This window comes from Stigmatopora argus, chromosome 13, assembly GCF_051989625.1.
Source record: "Stigmatopora argus isolate UIUO_Sarg chromosome 13, RoL_Sarg_1.0, whole genome shotgun sequence".
In the NCBI taxonomy this organism is placed as follows: domain Eukaryota; kingdom Metazoa; phylum Chordata; class Actinopteri; order Syngnathiformes; family Syngnathidae; genus Stigmatopora; species Stigmatopora argus.
In genome coordinates this window covers 17,682,002-17,705,972 of record NC_135399.1, presented here as the reverse complement: position 1 = coordinate 17,705,972, position 23,971 = coordinate 17,682,002, and the positions used below count along the sequence as shown (strand labels likewise).

The window sequence follows — 23,971 nt, the reverse complement described above, 5'->3', positions numbered from 1 at the left end:
CTACGTAAAGAACGCACACCGCGCCATGCTCGGAGACGTCGACATTTTCAACTCCCGCCGCGGCTTTGACATTCGAGAAAAAAGGCTGGTGAGATGCAACCATTCCAGACGGAGGCCAATTTGCCCACTTATTTTGGTCACTTCACCCACGACAATCTTCTTAGAAAAATAACGCGTGAGGAAGAGTAGCGCAAACTCCCCGTAACTGACGGACCACAGACTTCAGTTTTGGGGTCAACACTCATCTGGACCACAAAGTGCAGTGTGAGAACCGGGAAATAAAATGTCTCTTCGGCTTTTTGGTCAACTCAGACCCAAATTTTTCACCATCTAATCTTTTCAGGGATGTACGATGAGTAGCAAAAGAACAACACAACAAGCTAAGTTGGAAAAATGTGGACATTTCAAATGATTTTAGATGACCACAACGTATGGGTATTTTTGTTTTGTTTTTCAGTAGACCACAATATGAGCTGAAATTGATCGTTCAAATGCAAAGACATAAAATAAAAATGCGTCGTGGATGACCACAATGTATCCCACGAGAAGACTTATTTTTGTCCGCAATATTAGTATAGCTGGACGTAAATGGAAGTACAGTAATCCCTTGAATATCGCGGTTAATGTAGATTAATAATAGAAAAATCGCCAAGTAGGGTCATCCCTATTAAAAAAAAACATTAGCAGAAAAAAATCACCAAGTAGTGAATTTGCGATAATCGAGGGATTACTGTATTGGTCATTGAATGCAACTAAAATAGACAACATTTTTTTATGCTTCCCAAAGGAAATGAGGATGAAAGTGTAACTATAGCAACCGTGGGTAAATAAAAGGTTAATCCATCCATTGACAAAATATGGTACATTTGTCCACATTGAAGAAAATACCGTTTTTGGCACATCAAAATGCAGAAAAAAAAATGACAACGCGAACATGCGGCGTACACAATGTTCAACTAAATCCTGGCAGAGTGCAACAATCATGACGCTTTAAAGCGGAGGAGGAGTATACGTCAAATGCAGCGGGCGAGTCCCCGAAATGGTAACAGACCCCGCCCACGTATCGAATCTACATTTAAAAAGTACTTTTTTCAATATATGAAATCTATGGATACCCGTGGAGAGATGGCGAGGTGTATAAAAATAAACAGTCCTCCCTCGAGAGGTGGTTCCGTCCGGAATGAGCTACAATCGTCGGCTGGAGGACAAACTGCTTTGACATTCTATCGATTGATTGTGAAGTGGCCCATTCGAGTCTTCCCGCCGAGGACCGACCACGAACGCCGTTTTAAGTCAAAAGTGGCGGCGTGACTTCATCCACGGCGAGGAACACGGACTTGACCTTCATTTTTGCATATCGTACAGGGAACACAAAATCATCCAGAAGTCAAAGACAACGCAATATTTAGGGCCACGCCCACCCCAAATAAAGCGGGGCTCTCTGAAATTTAGGAGTTCACGTGACTAAAAAAAACTTGTCAAGAATCAAGTTGAGTTAAAGCCATTGTTTCGTGAGACTCAAGATAACGAGTGGCTGATACATAAGAAATAACTGCAGGGTTAATGAAAGAAAGCAGGTTTGAAGCAACAATGTCAGAATGTTAGGCTCAAAGACGAGACCTTACAAGGAATAAAGTTGCGAGAGTTCAAATAATAAGAATGATAATAAAGGCGTGGCCCTAATTCATCCTCTGTGCCACGTGGGTACACGATAGCATAAAAGTTTGGAGTAGAAATACCACATGCAAATAGTGGAGACGTGCGAGGAGGACACAAAGGTGAGATAGCGGAAAGATGGATCCCATAGAAACCATGACGAGCAGGTATGTGGAAATTAAGGCATGGTGGCCACGTCATTGCACATTCCTTTCTCTCTCGCTCCCCTATTGTAACCCATCCTGATAGTACGAGGTGTGCGTGTGTGTGTGGTGGTGGTGGGAGTGGGTGACCGCGGGTGTAAGGCTTCGTAATACATCCCTTTCTTTGACTTAGTTTTTGTAGTGATTATTATTATTATTATTTCTTTTTTTTTTTTTACACCTTTGGCTTTTAGCCTGCTGCTATGTGATTGACCCGTAAGGCAAAGGTGTGTGACGTACAAAACATACGGTGCAGGCATCTTCATGCAGGCAGGCATACGTACATACGTACATACATACATACATACAATACATTACATACAAACGTAAAGGTCGGAGCTTTATAGCAGCCCTTACTTGTCCGGACGACATTGTGAAAGCAAAACGAAAACAAAATGGGACACACACACACACGCATACATGTGTATTTTATTTATATATATATATATATATATATATATATATATATATATATATATATATATATATATATATATATATATATATATATGTATATATGTGTATGTATATATACATATATACACATATATGTATATATACATATATATATGTATATGTATATATATGTGTATATATATATATACATACACATATATATGTATATATATGTATATATATACATATATGCAGACATATGTATAGATATATATACACACATAAATACATATATACACACATACATTGATGTATGTATACATATATAAACTTACACTTATATTCACAGTCTCCCAAACATATACTATATAAATACATTTTTTAAAAAGAAAGATTTACAAAACAAAAAAAGAAAATAGAAGGAGGAACAGGCAAGATTTGGACAGAAAATATAATACCACGTCATGAGGGCGTACAGGTAGGCTGTCTGGCTGGCCACCTACGTATGAAGAGGTGCTCTCTCGCCCAGAAATGGACATCGGGGAGAACGCATGTACAAATAAATTGTCCCCCCGCCCCTTTGACGTCTGCCCGCCCCTCCCGCCACACTCACACTGGAGTTCCAAGCGGCGTCCCATTTCAGACGGATGTTTCTGGGCCTGGGGCGTAGAAGGCCATCCCCGCCCCGGAAAGCCGCAGCGCGCGGGGCCCCGGGGGGCGCGAGTCCGCCCTCCCCCCTCCTGCCAAGCGCACCAAGGGTTTCGGGGGGAGGGGCTCGGAGGCGCCGAGCGACGGCGTCTCGGCCGCGCCCGGCCGCGGCCGAGAGGAGTCCACGACGGCTTTGCGGGGACGCCGGCGTGAGGACGGCGGCGGCGGCTCGGCCGCGTGGTCCCGTGCCGACTGCTCGCCTTCCTGCCGAGACAAACGCATCAGCGTGGCCAGAGGAGCGTTCCTTCTACGAGTAGTACTAGTCAATAAATAGTCCTTAGCTCCGTTCAATGGAAATGATACCAAATGGCATGCGTGGTGGCAGCAAATAGACATTTTGACCTTCAACCAGAACCACCCGAGGTTAGACTACCTCAGTTTACGGTGGGACTGATGAGCTAAATTTGAGCATTTCTATGAAATGACTTGATTGGCTCGGGCCCGATTGGCTGCCGTTGACTAAATGGCCCAGTTAGGTGAAGCAAGGCAGGGGGCGGGGTTAGCGTCGGAGGGAGGCCCAGAAAGCCAGTCAGTCACCTGCTCTTCTCGCTCCTCCTTCGTCTGCTCGGCTCAATCAGAAACTCATTCTGCTGGACGACTGAGAAAGCATGAAGATGGTGGAGGGCTCCACGGTAAGGCACGGGCGAGGAGCGGACTGTGGGTTAGCCGTGGGTGGGGGGGGATGGCGTGGATGGAGGGCGGAGGGATGGTGGGTGAACAGTGAATGAAATGTGGCGAGGAAAAAAAAAAGAGTGGATGTTGGACGGTGGAAATGTGGTGGTTATGGTTGTTCATTAGAGGTGAAGAGAAAAAAGCAGGAAAAAGAAAGAGTCTGTCAGTGCTTCCATTCAAGCAGAAACCAGAGAAGAATTTAGCCGGCATTTTGCTCAACAATGGCGTGCTAAACCTAGCCAGGGAAACATGTGAGGTTTGCGCTTGGAACAAAAAGCAAGAGCGGCCCTCCAGGACCACTTTGGAGAGCTCTAGCGTAAACCACAGCAGCAAATACTAACAATCTTCCATAGTTTACTAGGCCGGTTTTAACCAAACTGCTAAATACGCATTTTTGTATCAAAACTATGAAAATAGAGCAATGTTTTTTTCCCCCAGCAATTTATGTGAAAATAATTTCTATTAATAGTTGATTTACTGTTAGTATTTTTCTTTAACTATTGTAAAAAAGGAAAATATTAGAAAGTGAGACCATATTTTTGCACAGTCGGATCCCAAAATCTGAACATTCTCTTTATCCACTACCAAATACGATTTTCGACGTTTGACACTTCATATCTCAGGAAAAGTTTTTGCGTTTTCCCTCCCCCTTGGATAAAAAGCCCAAGATCCAATCACGCCATGCGTTCTGACCTGAGTTCGCTCGGTGGCTGTGGGGCACACGGCCCTGCAGAGGACCTTCTTAATGACATCAGGAAGCAGGCTGACGGCCACCAGCAGGATGATGCTCAGCCAGGCCGGCCCGCTGGAGAGCATTTGCATGAAGACGTAATACATCCTCTGGTAGTTGAGGAAGGGCCTGTTGATAACGCGCAAATTCAGGAGTCGGCCGCTAAGAGAGGAAGGAAATGGCGTCATCTTACCAAATGATGCCTCCCCAAAGGAGGGAGAAGATCACGTAAAAAAGGAGAGACCCCCAAATGACAAAATGATTGATCCAGGTCCAGTAGCGGGTGTCCAAGGCCAGCTGGAGAAACAACAGCTTTAGAAACACGTTGGAATGGGCTCCAATACGGCCGTTTCCACGGAATGAAAAACGTCAACCTTTTATGGTTTCTGCCATCATCTTTTTTTTGGGTGGGATATGGAAAAAAATAAAATGGCTCTTGGAATAGTTTTTCAGATTTGGTCCGGGCTAGAATTGGCTAGTTTGGATTCAGAACAGCTGGAAAGGTGCGCACCATGAACCTTTTTTTTAGGTCTGGTCCGCACCAGAATGAGCTGCTTTGGATTCACACAAGCTCAGAAGGTTTTGAGGAACACGAAATTTGACGAGCAACTGCGAACACGCCTTAAGATTTGTGTTTTAAGTCCGTCACCAAAGAATACCTTGAGCGTGACGGTGAACACCAGCACGGTGAAAACCAGACTCCCGAAGGTCCAGTTGCCAAACATCTGGGGAAAAAAGGGAAGGTGTTTACACTGGATCATAGACATATTTGCCATTGGTGTATTAGTTTGTCTTGAAGATAGAAAAGGGTCTGGATGATAATAATAATAATATACTACTACTAGTATGAACAAGAATATTATTGAGAAAAAGACTGTTGAGTTGGATTTGAGATGATTTGATGCGTGTTGACGTAGCATGCCGACACAAAAGGGGAACCTTTACGTTGCTCAAGTGCCATTGGAAATATATTCACCAAATGAGACCAATCATTGCACAGTAAATTCAAGAGGATGACTTGATCATAGCTGAAAGTGTCATGGCACAGATAAAAAGTTTACTACAAAACGACTGCAGTATTTTGACTTTTCTGAAAAACTCGATACAACTATTCATTCCAGAAAGCCCTAAAAAAAAAACCTACAAATTCTTCTATCTAAGAGGACTTTTAGTTTCATCTTTCTATTTCCTTAAAGTCAATATCATTTTAAATCAGCTGTACCAAATGTGTTGAGGCAGCAATTTCAGGTGAAAGATTTGACTTTAAACAAATATTTCTGAAAGTATTCCTATTTCATCTCAGTCCAGATCATTTGTGCAACGACACGGGCCACTAAATCAACACACACAGTGAAAGTGCAAAAAGACACTTTAGACAAGCCGCTAAAGTCTAAAAGAATCAGAAAGGGAGTTGTTATTCTTTCACCACAAAACACGGGCGTCAAGTGAGGAAGCGTCTAGAAGAACGAGGGATTTGAGGGGGATTGGGGCGAAGACTGAGCACACACTGAAATGAAGGTGGAACGGAAAAACAAAAAAATGAAGTACAAAACTCAAAAGGGCGTCTGGAAAGCGCTAGGAAGACAGACAGTCTTACCATCTGCGTGTTGGTGGTCATGAGCTATAGGCGTCAAAAGGAAGGAAAGAAGGAAGGAGGGAAGGAAGGAGAGGAGAGGAGAGGAGAGGAGAGCAACATAAAGAGAGGAAGCAGAGACAAGTGAGAAAATCAAGACAAAAAAGTTCAAATCATGAGCTTTACAACAACAAAAACCAACAAAAACACGAGCAAAGCAATAAAAATCGAATACAAATTAAGAAGACTTTTTGTTATGAATGGACATGTTTTTTGTTCAACTCCATAACATGACTTTCTGAAATATTGCTGTTTATTAGAGGTGAGGAGTAAAATACAATGTAACTTTTTTTTTGTAAATTTGTGTAACTGCATTTTCCCCTCCGAAGCGCCACAGTATATTTTTAAGAACAATAACCATCCCAAAATATTTGCATTACATTGATCAAAAGTACACGGGAGCCCTGCCTGACCAAAAATGGCGAAATTCTACATCTGTAGGCTGTCAAGGCAGTGAATAAGTTCAAAATAAACATCCTAAACCATACCGTCAACTAAAATTTCCAGTTTAAAAAGCCCATCTTTTATTTATTAACCCTTCTTTTTTTTTTTAATCTCATTTTTCTCTGCATTTCATAGCCAATGGCGGTCGCTGCGTTGACTTTACAAAAAAAAGACTTTTTTTATTTGTTGAAAAGGCTCACCTGGCCGTTGCTGGTGAAGGTGGTATTGTCAAATAGGAAGTAGGCACCAAAGAAGAAGACCACGGCGTCAAAGACGCCCAGGCAAGTCCAGTACAGGAAGACCGGCCAGCAGAGGAGGGAGTTTTTGGCGATGTCCCTAAGGGGAAAACCAGGTTGCTCGTAGCATAACGGATAGTAGCCAAACACTTGACATCGAGTACACTCGCAAAAACATGCGTGTCATCTAATAGGATTGGACAGGGGTGTCCTAACTTTTTTCCTCCGAGGAGCGTCGCTTGTCAAAGAATTAAGGCCGCAAGGGCCAACTTAAAATTCTGCCCTTTTCCATTTTTAATGATGGCGGTAGATGTCAATCCATTTTAAAGATATTGCAAAAAAAAATGGAGTGAAACAAATTTTGTAGGATTAAGAGAAAATGCTCATTGATGGGGAAAAGGCCAAGAAAATGACAACTAAGACGAGAGGACATTGCAGAAAATTCCTGACTCCAATATAATATGGAGTAGTAGTTTGGACACCCCTGCCAAAATGAGATCTGGTATTAAAAAAACCTCATGACGCCACCCGGATACAAAGCGTACACGCGTTGGATTCCCTCACCTGTACAAGGAGGGCTCCCGTTTGAGTGTCTCCATGGTGACGTGCTTTTCCACCAGGCTGTAGAGGAGGATGGGCAGCGAGGTGAAGCTGATGTTATACAAGGTCAAATAAGCCGTGTCGTAGAGAGGCTGTCGTGGGGGGGGACAAAAAAAAGTCTTTGGTCAACTTTGTGTGAATACTGCTCCATTTCCTATGCGCAATCACATGACTTCATTGGCCCCCTTGCCATCAAAATGGCCGCCAAAGAGTTCATGAGGAACCTTAAAATGCCCCAAAAGCAACAGAAAGTCACTTGCAAATGCCCCCAAATCAGCCGGAGCCAAAGAAAGAACAAGAAGCATCCCCCAAATTCATTGGATATGATCCAAAATTGACACAAAATGAACGCCATTGACGGTGCTAGACGTCCAGTCCATTTTGACTGGGAGGGGCAAATGATCGTTAACTTTTTGGGCCCAAAAATAAACGGCTCAAGTTGCCACCAAGTTTGACACTCTTGGCCCAAGCTATTAAAAGGCTAATTTGTGGGTACAAACTCTTATACATTGGCTCAGTGAAACTGCTCATGGCCATTGTTGGCTTTTATTGATGCGTACACCGTGTTGTTTTATCTTGTTTTGTCGCCGGTCTTTTGGTCGTCGGTCTTTTGGTCGCCCGTTGTCGCAGTCCGGGCAACCAAAAGACGGCGACCAATCGACCGCACACAAATTTGTGTTAGCGTGCCAGAAACAGAGCTAACTTGACAAGTTGGGTAGTTACCTGCTGAGAGAAGCCGCAGAAGAACTGGTACAGGAACTGCGGGAAGATGAAGCATACATTCTGCAAAGATTTAAAATAAGGAGCTTAAGTTTATGCACGCGAGGATGTCCGCCTTTCTGTAGCATCGCATAAAGCTGAATCGAGTGGGAAGAAGGGCGCTCTGCCCAAAAAAAAATCAACAAAAAGGACCGACTGAGATGGCGACGGAAGACGCCCACGCTCGGCGTTGCCGCCGCTTTAAACTCGGGCACCTTGTAGAAGAAGTACTGGACCAGCTCGGCGATGCGGATGTAGTAGTAGTGGCCGTGAACCAGCAGCATTTTCTTCAGGTGTTTGAACTTGGGGATGGCGTAGTCGCTGTTCCTGGCCGCCTGACGACCTTCTTTTCCCATGATGCCTGCCGAGACACGCCCAAACGCTCCTTAAGTGGACCTGACTTGCTCTTTACAACCAGTTTTTGTCTACGCGGGCCAGCTTAGAATCTTTGATAAAGATGATGATGATCCTGGCTTTTGGATAACATTTTCAGAGGTATTTAGTTCATAATATCTGTGTAGAAAAAAATCCTTGAGAATTGGAAAAAGATTTTATATATTTTTTTAAATTATTATTAGGGCATTAGGGTAATAGGGATAGAAACAGGACTGACCCCCCAAAAAATGACTACTGTATTTTGCAGACTATATACTATAATACAAATGCGAAATGAGCTCACCGATGCCAACGTGCGCTTCTAAAATCATGCTGACGTCATTGGCTCCGTCTCCAACGGCGAGCGTAATGGGGTGCTCTTTGGAGGCTTTGATCAGCTTCACAATCTGACCAATGGGAAAAGAGCTCGGTTACAGCGGCTGCCTCCCGCCTCGACGTCCGCGCCGGGCGCCATTTCTCACCTGGGCCTTTTGCAGCGGCGCCATGCGACAGCACAGCACGGCGCTGCAGTTGCGACAGATCTCCAGGAAGATCTCGCGGTAGTTCCCGTGGCCGGCGACGTCCTGCTTGGGTTTGAGGACGGCCGACAGCGTGGCCCCGTCGATGATCAGCCCGAAATCCAAGCAATCCACACTCAAGCTGTTTAAAAATAATAATAATAATCACTAGTAGATGTCGGCAAAATATTTACAATTTGTTGGGTATTTTCTGTTTTGCAGTAAGAAAACAACCATTACTGGATGAATTAATTCCTTATGATATCAACCCTAATAACGTGCTTTTGATTCATACAGTATCTCAGAAATACCACGTGTGATGATTTTCTTAAGACACATTTGTACTCCCTTTTAAAACCATGAATATGGAGGTGAAAATTGTGAAAAAGGGGGGCGGCTTATACGCCAGAAATGGTCAAATTCAACAATTTTAAGGGTGCGGCTTTTTTACGTGGGGGCGGCTTATATGCGAGTAAATACGGTAAACTATCATTGATAAACGGCACTCAGATGATGGAAAAAGACCAAGGGAGACAATTTTGGCTACGGCACTAGGGGGAGCCAAGCTACCACTGCTGGCGCTCCAATCATACTTGGAGAAGCACCACTTGCAAAAAGGAAAATGCTCATGGTGAACCATATTTGGACATCCCTGCTTCTACTGCTGCAGTATATAACACAATAAACATTTTCACACTTGGAAAAATTGAGACTCAAAGAAATTGAAAAAAAATCTAGATATCTCTGACACAGGAAAAAAAATGAGACCCAATGAAACATAGAAAAAAAATCTGGGGATGTTAACACCAGATTTTTTTTAAGTGTCAACAGGTCCATTTTCTTTTGTAATTGCCAAAGCACCCAAGTAGCCGATAAGATAAAGACCCTACGCTGAAAGTTGACCAAACCACGCGAACATATGCTAACTGATGGATTTAACACTCAGACGACGTTGCGCCCAGTTAGCCAGTCTTTCGCTCACATAATAAAATGTATTATTTTAGAAGCTTTAGCCCTTACCCAGAAATGGATCGGTGCCTGAGAACCGTCCTGTTGAGCTCGAACAAAACATCGTGCAGACTCTGCTCCTCGGTACGCTTCTTGGTCAACTCCAGGATTTGAGTGCTGCGGCGAAACAGCTTGCTAGCGTAGCAGGTGGCCGCCGCCGTCTCCATTTTGTCTCCCGTCAGCACCCAAACTTTGATGCCCGCCTTGTGCAGCGACTCGATGGTGTCGGCCGCTTTCTCCTGGAGCCTGCGTATTGGTAAGCCAGAAAAAATTGACTTTAGAGGGGACGAGAACTGGAGGATAAGGCTTTCATTAAAAGCCAATCAATCCAGTAAGTGATGATAAGTTATCAATGCGCAAGCACCCGCTGTCCAACCGCGTCTTTGGTTTATCTATTAGGTCAAAGTGACAGGCCGGCAATCGATAAGCTTTCGAGCCGACTGATAATCAATGCCAGGCCTTTTTGTCTCAGTGTGAAAGACAAAGAAAGCCGGGGAAGGCCGGTCATGGTCACGGGAAAGACGTCCTGTCCTGTTTTTTCCAACTAACCTGTCCTCCACGGCCGTGGCACCCAGGAGCACAAATTCTCTCTCGATGACGTGGTAAGCCTGAGCCAGCCGCTCCTCCCTGTCCTGCAGAGCCAGCTTGGCGTCCGTCAGGTGGCGGCACGCGTCCTGGTACTCGGACTCCGACAGCCTCTTGTAGGCCACGCACAAGGTCCGCAGGCCCTCCTGTTTCCATGGAAACAATAGACATAGCCCGTTAGCTCCATGCGACCAGTCGGTTGTGTTATGAATGACACATTTATGTTAATCACGGCAGCCTTCAGTCACAATGTTCTGCAGAACATCAATCACTTATTTGAAGGGGGAAAAAAGAATTGAATATCCGCACATTTTTCCCCTCCTTTCCTTTGGCTACTGTGAAAAATAGGGTAATTCATGATGGGGTCCACTTTGAAACAGCATTTATGTGGCACTTACCACAGCATTTTGCTCCACGCGAGCTTTCACCTGCTCCACCTTGCCCGAGACCACCACAGGAAAAATGGCGGAGTCGGCCCCCTTGCAGAACAGAAAGTATTCCCCTGAAAACATACAAATAAATACATTTGAAGTACGCCAATACAATTCCCCAACCAACCACTGTGTGTCATTAGTGTGCAATATTCCCCAATTTCAGTTCATTTCTTATAACAATTTAACTTACTATATATTGTGATGAAAACAACAGTAAAGTACACTTAAACTATTGGCTAAGCCAAAACTGAAATGAGATGATCATGCTGCGGAGTAGTTGTTATGACTCAAAATCACATTTTGGGGGATTTTGAGGAAGAAGAAGAAAAGGGAAACACAATGAATGCTTTTTTTTGTGAGTGCAATGAGCTATTATTGTCAAATTACCTGAGCTGGACCTGACAATGACGCTCATTCTTCTCCTCACGGAGTCAAAGTTGAGCACGTGAAGCAGTTCAAACCTAAAGGAATGCAAGCGGTGGCATTAACACAACGGTTAATTATTTTTTAATGCAAGGACAGTAAATATTATATATACAAAAGCCACGCTTTCTTGAAAAAAATATCTACAGAAAGGCTACGAGACTTTCTAATATAAAATGAGCTTTGAAGGGCAAACGAAACAGACGTTCATAAAATGAACGAATGAATTGCCTTAGACTCATTTAAGCTATCAATGAACATAACTATTGTAACATTTTAAAAAATTGGGGTGGAAAAACGTGACCCAAGAAGTCAGAAGAAGTCAGCGCCAAAAATTGAAGTTGACTGACCTTTCAATCTCGTCGTCTTTGTTCAGGATCTCCATGTGGTTGTCTTTCAGTCTCAGGTAGGTGTAGCCCAGCCTGAGGAGCATCGTAACAGATACATTCCCATCATGCATTGTTGTTGTTAGCTTCTTCATCATTTTTATCATCGAGAAGACGGACGGACGGACCTTTTCATGCCCTCCACCAAAGCCACCTCATCCGGGGAGGAGGAGATGTAGAAGGAGGTGGGCCGGCCCTGATGGATGCCCTTCTTGATGCCGTCCACCGTCTCCTCCTCCTTCACTTGCACCGTGTGGCATAGACACAACGCCCGGAAAAACAGGTCTTCGTGCTCCTAAAGCCAAAGAATTCAAGTCAATTTTCCAGGTGGAAAAGCAGTAGTTGTCAAAAAAACCCAATAGCCATCAAAAGACAGTTTTAAAAGCGCTCACGCTTACTCTGCGATAGCCGCCAGGCGAGGAATCAATCATGTCGATGCTGGAGGCGGCGCTCAGAATTTGACCGTTGCAGATGGCGTGCGGAACGTAAACGTTGCCGTCCACGCAGCATTCGATAAACTCCATGTTGTTCTCTGTCAGAGTGCCCGTCTTGTCCGTGAAGACGTATTCCACCTGGAGACGGACGGATGGCGCGATGAGGAAAAAATGGGGCGAACGGAGGTCGGTCAGGAGCGACTCGCCTTACCTGTCCCAGTTCCTCGTTCAGGTCGGAGGTGTTGACCTGAGCGCCCTCCCCCAGCTCCTCGTCGAACATTTCCTCGTCCCACGTGATGAAGTAGGAGCCCAGAAATTTCTGCATCTCCACCGTCACGTACATGGACACGGGGATGATGTAGTTGAAGAGGACGGTGAAGGCCAGGAAGTCGGTGAAAGCGCGGATCACCTGAGGAGGAAAAAAAAAAACACGCGTCCTAAAAACGCAACCCGCAAAAAAAATCATAGCGTTGATATACTTGATGGATCGTGAATGAAAATTCAAGTTCTTAGTGAGTGATGCTAAACACGGTTAGCATTACAGGCAGTGCCTTTTTTTAAATTCAATAGTTTTTGTATACAAAGAAACTTGTTTGATCATTTTAATAATCAAATGAGGCTTCGCACCACATGTCTTTGCCGCTCGTTCTCCGTCCGGCGGTTGTACCAGGGCTCGTCGCGGTCCGGCGACCACTGCCAGGCGTATTTCAGGACCGTGTTGATGACGGCTTTGCTGATCAAGATGCACAGGTAGACGATCAGGAAGGCGTTCATGGACCTGGTCGGGGACAAAAAAAAAAACAACCCACCGTGAGGAGACCACCAAGCCTAACCTGAACCCCCGACGTCCGGCCGGGATGACGTTCAACTCACTTTTCCACGGCGGAGCGCTTCTGCGACTTGGACTGGTAATTGAGCGCCATCTTGGTCTCCATGCCGGTGTAGATGGCGACGGCTAACCAAATTGTAAGTGGAAAAAAAAAAGCTTAACCATAAAAATAAACATCGGCGTCAAGAGGAGACATTTCATCCTTTCATGCAAGAACATGCCCGAAAGGGCTAAACAAATAATCACCATAAATATGTTGTGTGTTCTTCAGTGTTGCTCCTCTGAGTAGTAAATTCTCAGCACCGAGTGGTCTAGAAGAAAAATTCATATGACACAATGAATATGACAAACTTGCTAACGTGCTGTACACAAGTTGAGCATATTATATGAATACAGCAAGGCATTTCAAAAAATGGGTTACAATTTTAGGCTAAATAGCTGTAACGCAATGGGGAAATTTATCGTAAAAATGAGTTGAAGATAAAGCAAAATTTACCTGGCCACAGGTTCTTCATTGTCCTTATAAATATGGATACGTCCCACAAATCTGAGTTTGGCAGAAAGACGAGACAAAGCGGCAATGAGGGGGGGGAAAGCGCCAGACTTTTATCACCACGTGTTGTCGTTCCCCCGCTTACTTGTAGAGGTCAGGCTGCGGTTGTTCACATTCAATAGTGGCGTGGAGGGAATCCACCTCCTCCTCCGTCCTGAAGGCCATCGTATCGGGTATGGCATAGTACGTCTGGAAGAAGACGCCAAAAGTCCAGCTTTTAGTTTCCATTTACGACTACGGCTTTGCTCGTTAAATCTTTCGGCCAAAGTCAACGCGCAGGTCCTTCAAAAATGTTGCACCCCTGCGCCTAAATAAACGATGCCGTGCGATATTTATGTTCTTTTTGAGAACAAGTTCCCAACTTCTGCCTGTCTGACCCAAGATGGACGCCAGCGAGACACACTGATCATGATTGTCCCATCGTCCTTCCGTTGTTACTTTGAGTGTCGTGGGAGGACGGCGGAGGGTGAACCTTCGTTAGCAACCTTCCTGTCTGGAGTTGAAACCCCTCCCTCCCGCCCCGTGCATGCGTGGTTTTTCTGCGGGTAGCCTAAAAGATGCATTTTAGGCCAATTGGACACTCCAATTTGCTCTTAGGTAAGAGCGTGAATGGTCGCTAGCCTCATATCCCGCCTACCACCCATAGTTGGCTGACTTGGGCTCCGGCACCCCCGTAACCCAGATGAAAATGGACGAGCGAACTTTCAAAATTCACCGTAACTTGCTTGGATGAATCAGGGAATGTGCAAAAAGGACTTGATTTTGTTTGCGTTCACCTTGTGACTGGACTCTCCATCCAGACTGGTGGTGGTGACGTAGCAGGTGCCATCTTGTCGGCTAGACGAGAGCAGGATGAGGTCACACGGGAAGGTCTCGTCCTCCCTCACCACCACCACGTCGCCCACCTGTCGCGGCAACACAAGAGCGGCGACGCCCGTCATAGACGAAGGCGCTTTTTTTTTTTTTTCTTTTTTTTCCTTTCCCTGCCTGGCAGGATTGCCAAATTGCATAACGGATAATTCCGGGCGAGCGAGCGGCTTACACGGGCGGCGCGGATCAAATCCTATCGTCATGGTGACCGTACGCACCACGCATGCTCTGCGAATGGGCGCGATTATTACATTGGTGCTTATTATTCCTACTGGCGGCGGCTCACGTGCTAATCCGCTCCGTTTGATCCACAAAACACAAGAGAAACACTCGTGACGAGCGGACCGAGAGTACAAAAAAACACCGCGGACGGTGACACATTAGTCTGCACGTGGATGGACGAATTATAGCAAAGAACCCTTTTTTTTTTTGCCCTCAGCGATTAAAGCGAGGAAGATTAAATCAGATGTCAAGACAAAAGTACCGACCGATAAAACGCAACTGATAGCAAGCCCTACTGACAAAAAGGGCGGAGACTCCACAACCGTCTTACTTCATCAGCGCAGTCAAATAAAAAATTAAAATCATAAGAAAAACGACAATTCATAACATCCAACATGCATCTCGACCAGAGGCAGGGAAACCTGCGGCTCGGGGGCCACGTGTGGCTCTTTGGATATCGGCATATGGCGTATTTGATTTTGTTTTATATGTATTTTGACGTCGATTTGGATTCAACCGCGTCGAAACGGACGTTGGCGGTCAGCGGATGACTCCCCGTAATCGGACCGTGTTGTGGAAAAATGCAAAGAAACCCAGGCGCGAAGGCCCGGCCGGGCTCCAGCAGTCAATCCTCACCCGGAGCTTGTGACTTTGCGTCCTGACCGCCTTCCCCCGCTGCACCACGTCCACCGGACACTCGTTGATGGAGCAGTCGGCTTTGTGTCGTAGCCAGTCCTCGTAGCCCTGCCGCAACGAGATTGTCGACGGTTTAAATGAATAAATAAAAGGGGCGCCCGCTTGGATGAACGATGATGAAAACCGGGCGCGATCAATTAGCAGCGAGCGACCCTCTCGCTTGATTTGGAGGCGCCGCGTAAGATGGATGTCTTGCTAAATTTGGTTTCTCTTGAGCCAGCGCGGCCCCATCTATCACGGCGGCGGGGGGGACGTTGCATCCCCCCTCCCCACACACAGGGGCGCCAGTGATGAACAGAGGAGGGCATTCATTAGCATATTTCTCACATCAGCAGACATATTCAATGCGCCGCCAGAAGAATGCGCGTATGGACAGACAATAGAACGGACCATTGGAGTCCTGGGCTAGGAACGATCGTATGTGTGTGTGTGTGTGTGTCGTATACCTGCTTGATGGCGGTAACGGTGATAACGAAGAAGAGAGGCAGGCCGCTGGTGACTGGGCTGGTGGGGGTGTCGATGATGAGCTGGAGGGGGGAAAACCAATGACGTGCATTAGCTTCCAGTTTTTACCGGCTGTGATTACTTTTCACTTTATGCCACTTGTCCATTACTCAAGGGGAAAAACTATCAAAATACTCCAAAATATACATATATCTATCGAAGCGGGCTCATGTTGAAAATGAAGGTAAAGTCGAACGCAAACGACGGTCCGTGAGCCAATGGTGGACAGGCATCCAATCCATTTAGACTGGGAGGGGTGGCAGGAAGACGGATACGGCGATGCACCTGGTTCTTACCTGGACAAGAAATATGACCAAAAAGTAGAAGTTGGCAATTCGTCGGAACTGCTCAAACAAGTTCTTGGGGATGAAGTTCCAGAAGGTGTACTGTCAGTCACAAACAAAACACAAACATTGATACTCATTCAAAAAAAAGACACAGGAAAACTCTCAATATGAAAAAGACACAAAATCTATTGAAGACATATCCAAGTAATTCAGACACTTTGCTCGTGCACTCTCTTTAATAATAATAATACCGTATTTTCACGACTATAAGGCGCACCGCATTATAAGGCGGACCCTCAATGAATGACACTTTAATTTGTTTTCCATATATAAAGCACACTGGATTATAAGGCGCCCTGTCTATTTTGGAGAAAATTTAAGACTTTTAAGTGCGCCTTATAGTCGTGAAAATACGGTAATAATAATAATAATAATCGGACATAGGCTTTGTCATCATCATTGACTCGACAAAAGCCTAATTGTCATCATACCCATCTCTACGTATGATAATAATAATAATATACATACCTGTCAACCTCATAATCATTTATAAGACAGGTATGAATATATAACTGCATACAGACTTATTTGTTTAAATTGGGGGTGTCAAAACTGTGGCCCACCAGGGGGTCCGATTTGGCCTGCAAGACCGTTTTGTGAAGCCCACTTTGTAGCTCATTCATCCTGTCCGTACAGGCTTAAATGGTTAAAAGACAAAATACTACTCCACTCTGCTCCAAACCAACAGAAAGTCAGCTGGGTTTCGCCCCCCACCCCCACATGAGATGGAATTGGCCCACCAACCAAACTGACGTTGACACCCCCACTTTAAATGACTTCCATATTGGCTTGGTCAGGAAGAATAGGTAAGCATTTTCTTTTTTTGTTACCTTGGAGGAGACAATGCGGTTGTCTGGGTAACGCAGAGGAATATAGGCCTCTGCTCCAGGAGGGGGTTCTTTATGGCCGACGTAGACGGTCCTACTGTCGACCCAGTTCTCCTCCCCTACGCACTGATGGAGACAGAAGAAAAGATAGGAATAGAAACGCAGCTAAAGACAAAACACAACGGCTGTAGCGCAAAGACACTGCGCATTGGAATTGGTGGGAAAAAGAGGAAAAAAAATGAGGATATAAAGCTTCACCCCTTTTTTTGCTGCTCTACTAAATGTTGAGATCTGCACATACGGAATATAGAAGATATATAGAATAGAATGTAGTGAGGGCACTTGTAGCTTAAATGCTAAAAAGCTTGCAATGTAAAAAAAAGGGCTGGAGCCGCCAAGTAGACGTCTTTAAGTTATATAAAGCAGTCGACAGGCGCCGGACGCCGACCGAAATAGACGAGCTGCCATCAGTGTCAGCTGGCTTGAGACCCCATCATAACATGGAGAGGGAGGGGTGGCTGAGACATGACCCAGAAACACACAAGAGAGCGTGAAAAAAAGGCTCCGATACACTCATAAGCTTCAATAAGCCATCCGGATGAACTTCTACAAACACTACTTACTTCTACTTACAAACGTCTGGGCGGAAGAAGTATTCAGGTTACAAAACGACTCCGTGGGAAAAAGTCTCGGCATGCAAAAGGAATTCAAGTTACGAAAATCTATTTTAAAAAAATCAAACATCCCCGAAACGTAAATAAACTTTCTGTTGGCTCTCCAATTGGCTGTCTCCCAACACCATGGTGGTGTCCCATTGGCTAGAAGGTTGCTTGCTGCTTTTTGTTTGCCTTCAATTTCTCTTCATCGTCAAGGAGTTTTGTACATTTTTTTGTAATGTGCTTATGGCGACTTGATTTTTCAAGAAAGTTGCATTCTTTTGAATTACGCATTTGAAGTTGTTGTGTTTACGTACGCATTTTGTATGTTTTGTCAGTTGTCAAACGTCTCACTTGCACCCTTCAACAATAGAAAATGTATTTGCGTGCATTTTATGTCATTTTCATGAGCTAATCAATATTTTACTCTCTTTCTTGTGTGCTTCTCATACATTAAAAAAAATTAAAATACTTTGATTATTTTGAAAGGGTTTAGTTGGGAACTTTGGAACAGATTAGGGCTTTTACACGGATAATGCATCTCTATTTAAGAACAATTCAAGTTACGAAACCACCACCAGTACTAACGATGACCGGATATTGTAGTTGTGTAGTAACTGCACCTACCGAATTACACTGAGCTTTTTCTCATGCTAAATGCCAAACACAAAGTCCAAAACATTACAAACACCCGTTATCGTCATAGAATTTTTCACAAAGCTGGCAATAAAAATGATAACAGAGCTACATATCCTCGATTTGCATATTAAAACAGCCACCTTTGTCCATCCTACTCTTGAGTTTGATTTATTGAATAAAGCATGCCTAAAGTGCCATTGTGGCCATGTGGAGCAAAAAATGAGATTATAGTCTGCTTTCATATGGCCATTAATCCTCAGCGATCCCAATCAACCTCCGCTCCGTGGCGCAAAACGGCCGGGCCGCTCAGCGAATGCTTCGTCTTCATTAGCGGAAAAGCCGTCCCAGCCACTTTTACTGCAGCAAAGCTTCCAGTGCGCTATTGGCCTTAACTGTAAAAAGGTTGCCGGGCACATCTTTATCTCCACACTTGAATTTGGGCTGTCTCGGGAAGCGTCACCGTCGATACGAGCCAGCCGCGACCCGAAGACGTTGGCGCAGAGCCCTCGTAAAAAGGGACGGACCGTTAAGAGGTTTGATTAAAAGCCGGCGGCCCGTCGCTCGTCCCTCCCTTCGACGTCGCGGGACAGGTTGAGCTGGCATCCTTCATTAAACCGCCTCGTTTTTTTAATCAACTTCTTTAAGTGGGCAAAGGTTGGAGCCGCATAAATAGAATGACACGCAAAATGACTAGCGACCGAGGTCCTTGGGTCTACAGTCTATGAATCTATTCATTTTTTTCATGTTTTGCTCTGAATCAGATTCGTGGAGTACCGTATTTTCCGGACTATAAATCGCAAAGCCAAAGAATACATATATAAATCGCATTTTGGGGAGGGACATTTTTTAAACTGATCAGAGACCAAGAATAAACATCCGTTAAAATAATAGTAGTAAGAGAGAACAACAGGCTAAATAGGCATTTTTTTAACATAAGATTTTTTCTGAAAACGACAGCCTGAAAAAACAAGACGGTGGTCAGTGGTCAGAGATGGAGGAAAAAAAAAAAAAAAAAAGATTGCACTTGAGGATTACTTGGCGCGCCAGCCAAACTAAGTGCGACTTATAGTCCGGAAAATACGTTCGTAAAACTTTGTGACTGGAAGCAGAGCGCGCACTCAACCGGTCGCCGACCACTCGCGGGGTACGTACACATCCATCTAAAGCGTGAATGCAGCAAAAATTATGGTACGAGCAGGACGTGGTCTCGGTCAAGGTTTACTCCGTGTTTTATGGTGGAGAGATTTTTTTTTTTTTTAAAGCGGATCATTGACATGACCCATAACTAAAGTCATTTCAACTGTAAACTTGGTTTTGACACTAAAAGAAATCAAAATCACCAGGACAGAAAAGCTAAAGTGAACAAGGCAAAAAATGGAGTACAGTGGAATATACTATATTCTATTAATTTTGAAAATAAAGCCGTTTTAAATAAATGTGCCTTTTATCGTTGCTTTTAGTGGTAGTCTTTGTAGCACATGTTAAAATAATGCTTCCTGTTTTGGGACTGAAAAGGTGCCTGTACAGTGACAAGAGTTGCATTTCTTGTTCCGTTTTATCCGAGTTAGGCTTAACGGTGACCCATTGACCTATTTTATATGTACCAGAATTAAAATAGAGCACAACACCTGAGACGAGAACATGAGCCAAATATGTACAAGTTGTGTGCCTTCACCTAGAAGCGTACAAATTACATTTGGAGGAGCTAAATTTAGCCTCAAATACATCACCAAATGTGACATGGCCATCTATTACACAAGCTCCATGTGCGCTACACCGATAAAAGAAGCCCTTGATGATACACACACCATTAATTGCCATAGCAACAACGATATATATATATATATTTTTTACAGCGGAAAGTCGATGGTTGTATGAAATTAAAAAAATGACCAAAAGCATGACTCAAGAGATCCTGTGAGACTTTAACTTTTACTTAACTAAGACGACATTTGTCAACCAGGAAGAGAACGACAAAGATCTGGCTTAAAGGATAGTTTTTGGTTTGATTGTACATCTAAACATTGGTTATCAAAACCATGTTAAATTTGGTTCATTTTAAAAGTTTGTGATGTCTTGTATGACATCATCTTTGATGCCGTAAGACTAAAAGTGAGTACCTATTATTTTGTACGTTATGCGTATGTATCATATGAAAAGGAAAAAAATAAAAGGTCTTGTAAGCAATATACCACGATAAATGAGGTATTACTGCATATGCTGAAGTCTGTTTACACAGCCTCTCATGATGCAAACATCATACATAGTCTGAGGATTAAAAAAAAAATAGCTAGACGGATTACTTTAAAAAAACAAATGCCAAAATGTATAAGCTGTTGCTCGGTCCCCTGCTCGACTCGAACTGCGATGTAACTCTTGAATTTGGCAACGCTGCGCCCCTGACCACCAGCGTGATCATCTTTTCATTGCGCCTTATAGTGCACAAATACGGTATAGATCGAGTGAGGAGTTTGTTTTGGATATGTTAATATTTCTGGTCCTCACGAATCGGCACAACTGTCCTTTGCAAATGAGGATTGGCCTTGAAAATATGGAACAAGCTAATATTGTATCATCGTTTTACTGCTAATTAATTAACAGGGATAACATTTGGCCTGTCAATTCTTTTTTTTAGACCATTCAATCAATCCATAACAAATCCTTCAGATTAAAGGCCATGTTATATGACATGATTTGGTCCCAAATCAAGAGCGATCCTTTGAACCGTACTTCCAAGTGTATTTCCTGTGGGCAAAGGCGAAGACACATTAGCGCGCCAGCAATATCGTCAGATCGCAACCTTCTCACGCCGAAGCGACACGCCGCAGCTATTATTACCACATGACAAAAGGCCACACGTGCTCCAAATATGGACAAACAAACCAGCATACGCGGGAGGTCACTTTTGGGATAAATCTCAGGAGAGATAACATTGATTCCGGACCTTCGCGCAACACAAACACATTTCCTGGAAGGAAGAATTCCCTAAAAGATTTGCCTGCGGATTATTATCGCTTGACATTATATTAGAGACGTCCCAGATTTTAATTTTTGAGTATTAAAAAACAAGACTAGAATAGATAGAACATGTTTTAAACGAGTGAAGCGAACTTGGCAGAACAAAGAGCATAAATATATTTCCCGTACTTATTCGAGTATAACGCGTATAATTTTGTACCCAAAAACTGAAGCAAAGTTAAACAAGAAGTCTTCACTTTTATGACCAAATTCCGGTGAAAAACGGCCCTCCGCCAGTGTAAAAGTCCCCTCCGTAGCTGTTAGAATGGAGGACGTAAAACCTGTCTTTGTCCACCAGATGGCGATAATCTACCTTCTTTTCCAAAAGCCATCACTCTAAACACGGATGACAAATGAGGCGAGTTGAGTAAATGACACGTCGTTTCCCCCCCTCGCTGCTGCTCGTAAAAACCAAGCTAACAATTCATCCGCTTATTAGCGAGACCTTTCTACACTCCGAGCACCTGAAACGCTTTTACGTTGTGGGTCAAAGGTTAAGGGTCACACTTGGATGCCATGAAAGCAGCTGCCAATTACACTCACTCGCCAGAAGGCTAGATTGGCCTTTTCCTCTACTCTTCCTTTCTTCTGGACGACTAAATAAACGTTGTTTTTTTAAAATATATTTTTTAAATGATTCATAACGGTATAGGAAATATATTACTTGTTGACTATTCCAAGCAGCCATACAAAAATAAGAAAGTATCTACTGCTCAACAGTACTAAATGTTGAAAAGGAACATAACTTTTTTTTAATCTTACACTCGATATTAAAACAAAAATCAAACAGCTTGACAATAAAGACAAAGCATTAATTAGCAGTTGTGTAACATTCAAATAAGTTATGCAATTATAAAAGGATTGTTTAACCTGTGTATTTTTTTGTTGAATCTTGGTTTGTCCCATATTCCTTTTGTTTAAGACTGAATACCTTGATTTTTAAAACGATTCATTAACAGATACGACAGCGACGAGTAATTACAAAAAAATTGCATGCCTATGATTTTTTTGGGACTGCCTTTAAATAATAATATCATAGTAGCTGATCTGATGTGTATTCTATTAAGTCTCACACAGCAGAGCAAACTTAAGTCGATGAAAAAAACTACTTTTTGTAGTATAGAAGTAATACACGGGAAAACCTAATCGACCTTTTCCACCCAAAAATGGCAAAATGAAACCTATTTTTAGCATTTTTGGCTTAATACGAGGGCACTTGGACTGGAGTTGATTTGACGTGGTGGCGAAATTTCCCCTTAGCAACTTGAAAAGTGGGCCAGCCAAGTTGATTTCTATTCGGCACATTCAGCGAGCCGCGTTGCATGCTGGGACGTGCTGGCATGTTCTCCGTTGAGGGCCAGTCAATGCTTTGCACACATCGGGGATTTCTTTCGCTAATTGAGCTAGCGCGCACAATGCTCGCGTTTACGTGCAGCCATTAAAACTTTCCAAATGGAGATTTTGCGAGGCTAGTAACTACGTTCGACAACCCAAATACGTATTTTTTTAAATCATTTTTTACAGCTAAGTAAACCGATATCATTTTTTGAAGTACATCTGCCATCTAATGACAGAAAAAACAATGGGAAACTATTTAGGAGAAAGGAAGACAATAGGGATGGCATGGGAAATCGGGCCCGATCACATATTCTCAATTGGGAACGGGTGAAAAAAGATGGGGGGGGGGGGTTAAAATATAGTTGTCGAAAACTCGAGTTTGAGACCGGAGATTTACAACTAGCCATGCAACTAAATAACAGGTTTTTGCAAGTTGAAATAGCTGAAAAAAGTCTAACGATTTAACAGCTGTTGCCTTTGGAACTCAAAGTGGGCCCAAATCAATGCACCTGTGGGCACAAGACGGCCCAGGGACGCTAGGTTGCCCACCCCCATCCCTCCTGGGGCTCGCTATGTCGCTATCTATTCCGGCGTGTCGTCTGCGTGCGCGTGCGCGTTAGCTTACGTATCGACGGATGATGTTCCGGAGCCGGCTGAAATCCATCCTCTTCCTCTTCCACCTCCTCTCCTCCTTTTCCTCCTCCTCCTCCAGTCCAAAGCGAATAGCTAATTTTCGTAGACGTTTCCGCGGAGGGTGGCGGAGGGTGGCGGACGGTGGTGGACCGACGCTACCTCCCTCGAATCGCCCCGCTCGGGTCCGTCGTCGTCGTCGTCGTCGTCGTCGTCATCATCGTCATCATCATTACGATCATAATCGCCCAACGCCGCCACGTCCGGGCTTTGGCTCGGTGGCTTGTCGAGATATTCGTGGCATCAGCCTACGCGCAGTCCTCCTCCTCCCGTCCTCTTCTTCTGCTTCTTCTTCTTCTGCTTCTTCTTCTTCTTCTTCTTCTTTTTCCTTCCCGTCGCGATTCTCCCACGCCGCTGGAGCGACTACAACACGTCGGAGGCAAAGATGGCTCCTCGCCCTCCACCACTCTGCGCCCGGTTCTGTCGGTACCGCGTGGAGGAGTTTGGACGCGACGCGCCGTGGCCGTCCTCCTTCTTCTTCTTCGTCTTCTCCTCCTCCTTCTTCTTCTTCTCCTTCTTCTTCTTCTCCTCCTCCTCCTGTCGGCGGGCTCCGCACTCTTCAACACGCACGCACGACGAGCT

General features: G+C 44.2%; 1 protein-coding gene across 1 annotated transcript; it reads right to left on the bottom strand.

Annotated features, from left to right (window-relative positions):
- Nucleotides 1-3,018: 3,018 nt before the first annotated feature.
- Nucleotides 3,019-23,443, bottom strand: LOC144086689 (phospholipid-transporting ATPase IH-like). Its single transcript, XM_077616719.1, has 30 exons — nucleotides 23,325-23,443; nucleotides 17,052-17,174; nucleotides 16,171-16,260; nucleotides 15,817-15,897; nucleotides 15,311-15,418; nucleotides 14,359-14,487; nucleotides 13,668-13,771; nucleotides 13,526-13,576; nucleotides 13,276-13,340; nucleotides 13,074-13,155; nucleotides 12,828-12,978; nucleotides 12,412-12,609; nucleotides 12,165-12,338; nucleotides 11,895-12,061; nucleotides 11,731-11,802; nucleotides 11,345-11,418; nucleotides 10,922-11,025; nucleotides 10,488-10,669; nucleotides 9,951-10,184; nucleotides 8,895-9,072; nucleotides 8,717-8,819; nucleotides 8,253-8,398; nucleotides 8,002-8,061; nucleotides 7,243-7,370; nucleotides 6,643-6,778; nucleotides 5,025-5,090; nucleotides 4,559-4,662; nucleotides 4,329-4,494; nucleotides 3,501-3,618; nucleotides 3,019-3,167 (listed from the first exon to the last, which is right to left on the bottom strand). Exons 1-29 carry the CDS (start codon nucleotides 23,361-23,363, stop codon nucleotides 3,538-3,540), a joined length of 3,396 nt encoding a protein of 1,131 aa, XP_077472845.1. The 5' UTR covers nucleotides 23,364-23,443; the 3' UTR covers nucleotides 3,019-3,167; nucleotides 3,501-3,537.
- Nucleotides 23,444-23,971: the final 528 nt, after the last annotated feature.